This window comes from Gavialis gangeticus, unplaced genomic scaffold, assembly GCF_001723915.1.
Source record: "Gavialis gangeticus isolate Ggan-Ray unplaced genomic scaffold, GavGan_comp1, whole genome shotgun sequence".
Lineage (NCBI taxonomy): Eukaryota > Metazoa > Chordata > Crocodylia > Gavialidae > Gavialis > Gavialis gangeticus.
Genome location: NW_017728992.1, coordinates 133,905,860 through 133,912,941, shown reverse-complemented (window position 1 = coordinate 133,912,941; position 7,082 = coordinate 133,905,860). Strand labels below are relative to the sequence as shown.

At 40.1% G+C, this 7,082-nt stretch overlaps 1 protein-coding gene across 1 annotated transcript in view; it reads left to right on the top strand.

The window, feature by feature from the left end:
* Nucleotides 1-7,082, top strand: part of TRPA1 (transient receptor potential cation channel subfamily A member 1) — a 100,159-nt gene that overhangs the window by 70,938 nt on the left and 22,139 nt on the right. The window contains exons 17-19 of the mRNA XM_019519133.1: nt 2,985-3,080; nt 4,380-4,450; nt 5,326-5,473. Coding sequence (XP_019374678.1) covers nt 2,985-3,080; nt 4,380-4,450; nt 5,326-5,473 — 315 coding nt within the window. The remainder of the gene's footprint in view (nt 1-2,984; nt 3,081-4,379; nt 4,451-5,325; nt 5,474-7,082) is intronic.

Below are 7,082 nucleotides of genomic sequence, written 5' to 3'. Positions count from 1 at the left end.
CGTTTGACCCCAGTACTCTTTCCTGCCACAGCAGGGGGTTGAACTAGATGATCTACTTAAGTCCCTTCTGACCCTAGAAACTATGAAACTATACAAACAGACATACAGACGAAACCACTCCAGTAAGATGTTATACTTACCAGCAGATGTTACAATATTAGCACTGGATGGCTGGGTCCAGACTTATTGATATTGATAGGAGCTGGGGAAGAACAGACATGTATGTCTGTACTCCATGAGGTTGCAAAGAGTTGACTTCCCATCTCGGCTTGTCTGCATCTCAGTTTTATAGGGTTTTCAAGTCTTTGTTCAGCATTGGGGTTTTTCCATGCTCAGTCTTTACTCAAGTTGAGATGACAAGAAGAAACAACCTCTAATTAAAGTTGGTATCTCTGTTGGTATCTTAATCTTGATCTTTGCCTTGAAGCATTACCTTCTTGAAGCACTGTGTAGTTCAAATGGCAGGATATGCAAAATTCCTTCTTTGCACATGATTACAGATGAGTTGTTCAGCTATCCATTAATTAGCTTAATTAGTTTACTGTCTGGTAACTTGTACATCAGTGCCTTGTTGCTTACACAGTCAGTTAAATCTTCTGTTTTCATGCAAATAGTTACCGTTCTTTCACCATTTACCTTCTCACACAGACACTCACGTACACAGGGCATAAGAAGTTTATCTACTCATGTCAAGCAAGCACAACATGGAGTTTCAGTTGTTTATAAAATCACAGAGGTTTATCAATTCAATACTATTATCATTTAAGCATAATAACTAATATGCAAAAATTCATACTACATGTGTTATGGGACAAAAAAGTAAGTGCATAAGTGCCCTAAAGTATCTTTCCTGAGTTGTAACAGCTAGTTTAAACCACAGCATTGCATATGTGACGTTGAGGTTATTTTTCCTCTTGTTCACTACCTTGCACTTGTTGACAGTGAACCTCATCTGTCTGTCTTTTTTTTGCCTACTCACTTAGTTTTGTGAGATTTTTCTAATGCTCTTCTCTGTCCGCTTGGGATTCAACTACCTGGAATAGTTTAGTACCATTTGCAAACTCAGAAATTTCCCTGTGCACTCCCATTTCTAGGTAATTGAAGATGCTGAACACAATACAGGACAAATGGTCCCATGCTGGTGTAATTTACTAGAATCCAATGTATAATTATCCTAAGAAAATCAGTGGTAAAACTACACTGGTGTGAATTACAGCTTAATCTTGAGAAGCTGTTAGCTCAAGATAAGTGTTACTGTCATGCCAGGATGTGGGTGGCCAGGCCTGGGGCTACCTGAGGATCAAGGGACTAGGGCTTGGATAGATAAGTGGACTGGGAAATCAACCTGGGTTAGAAAGCCAGGCAGGCAGTCAATCCAGGAGCGAAATCCAGGGACAGACTGAATCAAGAACTCAAGAGATCAGAAACAAAGATAAGCTAAGGAGCAAGCCAAAGGGAGCACTAAAGCGATCTTGGGTCAATTACCCAGACACTTCCTGTTCCAAATCAGAGATTTATATGTGGGAAGTGGAGGGTCAACTGACTCCAGACAGCCACTTTGGGGACAAGGAGTGGGCAGAGGATTAGGCCCTACTAGAGACTTCACACTGGCTTTGAGCAGCCTGGCTGGATATTCACAGGGTGCAGGCTTAAATTACTGCCTGTCTTTGTAGGCCAAGACCCAAGGTTCAAGGCTGTAGCCTGACTCAGTTGCAAGGTATTGTAATATGACAGTGATTTGCAGTTGGGATCTACAGCACCTTGGGGTGCCACCAGATCCCTTTATGAGTGCCATGCTGCTGAGTCCCTGGGTAAGGAGGCAAATAATCTCGCTTCATCTGGCACCTTGCCCCACTTGAGAGGCACCTATAGGTATTCCTCTAAGAACTGCCACCACTGCTGCCATCCCTGCCCTCTTATGCTTTCTAGAAGTCGGTATTGGGCTGCCCCAGCATTCCCAGTAGCTCATTAGGCTGTGGATGGGCAGGGAGGTGGATGGACATGGGGCTAGAGTCACACTTTGCAGAGTGGCTCATTCCCTCTGCTCCTCCCACACTCCCAGGGCCTGTTGGAGGAGGGTATTTTGGTAGCAGTTACCTGCATGTGAGTGCTCACAGGAGCAGACTCCATGGAGGGACCGCCTATGACCACCCAAGTACAAGTTGGGGGATAGGGAGGGGGTGGATTAGTGAAAAGAGCAGGGTTAGGTCCTGTTTATGCTACCCTTTCTTGCCCAAGGCAAAGGGTCAGACTTGATAACCTACTGAGGTCCCTTCTACCCCTAACATTTATGAACCTATGAATCTTGTCAAGCTAGAGCAGTGATTCTCAACTTTTTTAGCCTCAGGAGCCCGTCCATATCTTGTCTGAATTTAAATTCTAGCTCAGTGATTCTTAACTGGGGTGTTGCAAAATTCAGAAAAGTTATAGAGGGGTGCCTTGAAGCTAAAAAGATTGAGAATCACTATACTAGTGCCTACTGAGATAACTACCCCAGATACCTGCCTGTTTGCTGTTGCTTCCACAGTAATTTACAGCAATGTACATAACCAATGTACGTTGGTTAGGGAATCATAATATACTTCAGGTCATAACATATCCCTCCAATTGCACTAATTTTGAATTAGATTAAAATTATCATAAAGATTCACAATTGTGTCAAAAGCAGTCAAGGATGATTTCGAAAACGACTGCTTTATTGTGCTTTTTTTCTTACTATAGTGCCAAAAATATATAACTCCTTAACTTTTATAATCAGCGCTAAAATAAATTAAAACCAATAATCATAGATGGTCATGTCAAATGCTTAATTTTGGTGGATTATCTGAGTATTACCATGTGTCCATTTGCACAAACACACAAGTTATTCTGCTATAGTAGTCATTTTTCTCTTGAGATTTCTTCTTTTAATTGAAAGTAATAAATCAATATTAGTATATCAGTGTAGTCATAAACAAACACTCTTGTATGTGTTTTCTGTACAGATTGAATATAACTTCAGGTATCTTCAGTGTCCTCTAACTCTAAAGAAACCAAAGGGAGATGAAGAAATTGAATATGAACCACTTGCCATTCTAAATGTAGGTTCTTCCATTTAATAATTAAAGTATTGTATATTAATATTGTTGGAAGTTGTTTCGTAGTAAATACTTTATTTCCAGTTCAGCAAGTTTGAAGCATGTTGGGTTGAAACTTGGTCATTAATTTATTAGCCAAAGTTCTAATAATTTACCTAATACAATATAGACTTGGCTGTTTGGATAGAAATTTTGAGCTTATTTATACATCTGAGTTGTTTATATACCTTATTTATGAGTTATGGAAAATTCAAGAGGGAGAAACAAATTAAATGTATGGATAGCATATCTAAGCAAACCAGTCCTTTATAATTTGTGAACACATCCTGGATTGCAAAGAGCATTTCTAAATATTTTCAGAGATGGTATAGCAAGGACACAAGTTATTATTATGAATAAAAGAAGGTGTGAGCACATATGTAATAATAAAAACATTTAACACAAATGTCAGCATTCTTATACAACATTAGCCTTAAACAATATTCTGTTCTTCTCAGTTCAGTAATGATAAAATTAGGTTATTAAGCTTATTACCTACTTATGACCTGGCTTTTTTTAAATAAAGTAAGCTAATAATTGGCAATTGGACAGATCATACAGTTGAATAATTAGATAGCGACTGGAATAAATGAATCCTCATCTGTTCTCCATACAATGTATTACATTCATCAGTGTTTGCTCTTGCAACATAATATAATTATCATACTTATTTTATGCCAATATATGCTGTCTTTTGAAGTTAAAATTGTGTTTTTTGAGTAATTTTAAGATTTTTACATTTAAATTTGACAGAGACAAGAGAAGGTTGAATGTCTAATGACAACATTTATACAGAGTAGTAATTTTGATTTTCCGGAATGAATAAAACAAACCAAACAAACAAAACCCATAAGAGTTTTGAGCTTTCTCCAATGTATTTTATTTTGCAGTAGGCTAGAATTTTTATCAAGTACTGAAGTAAATAGTCTAAGCCAGGGCTGTCATCCTGTGAGGGGTTAGCCTATGGGCTCTTGCCTAGCCACCACTCCTCCCAGTGCTCCTACTGCTATGGTGGCTGGGGGCTCATGGCTCCCCCACTCTCTTCCAGCTTCTGCTTCCTGCTCTGCTCCTGGGGGTTGGATACTGCAGTGGGAGGTGGGGCAGAGAGGAGTATATGCAGCCTGCATTATGCACACAAAGTTGTTGGGGGGAGGTGCTACCCAGAAGTTTCACAGCCCTGGTCTATACTATTGGTTTGTAAGTGGCTCACTCAGCTGAAGGAGATGTACCATACATTTGACACGCTTGTTTCATATGTTATAGGCCATGGTACGCCATAACTGTATGGAGCTTCTTAGTCATCCTGTATGTAAAGAATATTTGCTCATGAAGTGGTATGTATTGTTAATTGGACCTTAGTGTTTGCTTGTATAATTTAGGTGGAGTTGTTATTTTGAAGTTCTTATAGAATCAGGTTTTCAATAAAATAGAATACAGAAAGAAAGGCAATACTAAAAAGAACCATTTTGTATACAACTTATGGATAAGATTTGTGGCAGAGACAGGGCTCCTTAAATTTGGAATTTTAGTCAATGTCACTTCCATCCAGTCATACTGATAAGAGGATTTAAAATATATCAAACATCAGGATATAAAGAGTTGTTTTAATGTTAGCACTTGCAAAATGAAACCTACCACAATCTTCATTAGCACTTAAACTAAAACCTATTACAAAAAATGTAGGTTGACTTCAGAAACTTCAAAGGAAATGAAAATTGGTTCATTAAAGAGGGCTAATAAGCCTTTATGCACTGTGAACTCCATGGCCTTGTCTGTAAGGCTAGGGACAGAAGTTGCACGTAAACTGGTTTCAGTGATCTGAAACTTGTTTAACCCTGTAATGGAATAGAAGTTCAGTGCACATAAAACAGTTTGAAAATGGCTGAAACTGGTTGAAGACAAACCTAGTTTAATGTGGTATCAAATCTAACTGATTTAGGTCAAACTGGTTTATGAAATTTCTGTCGCAGACCCTGGCTCAAGTTAAATCAATGTCTCCTAGCATCCCAGCATTTTGCATACCTGGGCAGGACTGTGCTGTCTGCTCTAGAGAGCAGGGCTGGCCCTGCCTCTGTGCTCCCTACCTGGAGCTGAGAGGGCTGGCTCACTGGCCCCACTAGCTGGCTCACTGCCCCCTAACCCAGGCAATCCCTACTCTCCTACTAAAATTGTATTTCCATATTTTATAACATTTTTTTTCATTTTCCAGGATGGCATATGGGTTTCGTGCACATCTTATGAACTTGGGCATATATTCTCTTGGTCTCATTCCACTCACTCTTCTGGTCACCAACATAAAGCCAAGAAAGAATTTAAATGGAACCGAGACCTATAATTCAGGACCATTAGTATTTGAGGTACTGTTTTTAATTGTTTTCAACATATCTATTTTTTTAAAAGTGGGTTGTGATGGTTGAAATATAATTGATAGAATTATTGATCATTTTGCAATTTTAATTAATTGAATATAAAACTTATTACACCCAGTAATATTACTTCCTATTCCTATGTTTCTGCAACTGAAGTATTTATGGGACTACTATTTTTTTTATGGGGCTACTATATTTATCAGTTGCTTGGTTTCTGAAAGATTCTTTTTGGGACAAAAAATGTTAATTTCTATCTGTGGCCTAAGGTAAATTTGTCATTAGTTTGAACAAAAAAAATTTAGCTCTACTTAACAATAAAGAGACAAAGTAATATGCTTTTTTCCATAATAAGAAAAAACATTGTAAACCTTTTAATATATATATTTTTAATTGATAGTCCAAATAGCTGGACGTTGAAGTTTTGAAATTTGACATGGAAATACCCATCACTAAGAAGTGTGTTTGTTGATTTAGGCTAAGTACAAACAGTCAAAAAGCCTGAGGCTGAATCAATTCAGTCTTCATAGGTTGGTCTAAGCTACATAGGTAGAACTGATAAGCAAATGAACAGACATTCAGTTTTGATTCTAGAAACACAGCCACATGCCTGCAATAGCTCAGACCAGAAGCTGGAGGACACTTGATCAGTGTTTCTCAACCTGTGGGTTATGACCCAAAAGTGGGTGACAAGAATATGTGAAAGGGTTATGAACAAACTTTTAAAAATGATTCTCCTTTAAAGGAGAAAAATGTTGGACGCATTCCAGCCTGCAAGGGACTTCTTGCACCCCTTCCGCTCCCCCCCCCCACCGCCCCACACATTGTGGGGCTGAGGCCTGGGGTTAGCAGGTTGGGAGTGAGGGGCACTGGGTTGGGACTGGCCATTAATGTTTACAAATGCATCCTAATTCAAAAAAGGTTGAGAACCACTGCACTAGAGCACACCTCCTTGCTCAGCTAGAGCACACAGCTTGGGCCAACACTAGCCTACCCACCCTGTGAGACAGGGTTTGTGGGGGAAGTGCAGAGCATCCTGGGATGCTGGGAGACTGAGTTAATTTGAATCTGGAGGGGATCTGGGACAGAAGCTCGATTAAACCAATTTCAGACTAAAGTTTGTCTTAAACCAGGTTTAAGGTTTATCTTAAACCAGTTTTGGCCATCTTGGGTGCATACAGAAGTGCAGCTCCTGGGTCTAGCTCATGGCAATTCATAGACTAACCCTCTTGACCCAATAGGCATTAGTTGTTGGATTGGAAAGGTGGAAGATCATCTCCAATTTGCATCTTCCCCTGTGCCTCTTCTTCCCCTGTGTCTCTTTCCCTGGCTCCACCCACACTTGTAGCACCATTGCTATTTCTGGATGCAAGGTGGGAGAAGGCAGGGGCTGGAGGTCCCTTTTGGAGTTTTTGGTGTCCTGCTGGAGTGCGGGGCTGGATAGATTGGAGCCCCCCAAGGTGAAGGGCTCCAATCCACCTGCCCCCCCCCACCCTACTCCACTGGGACTGAGAACCCCAGAAGGGACCTCCCTCCCTGTACTTTCCCTCCCATCCAGAAACAGCAGCTTGGCTGGGCTGCTCTTGCAGCTGGAGCAGAC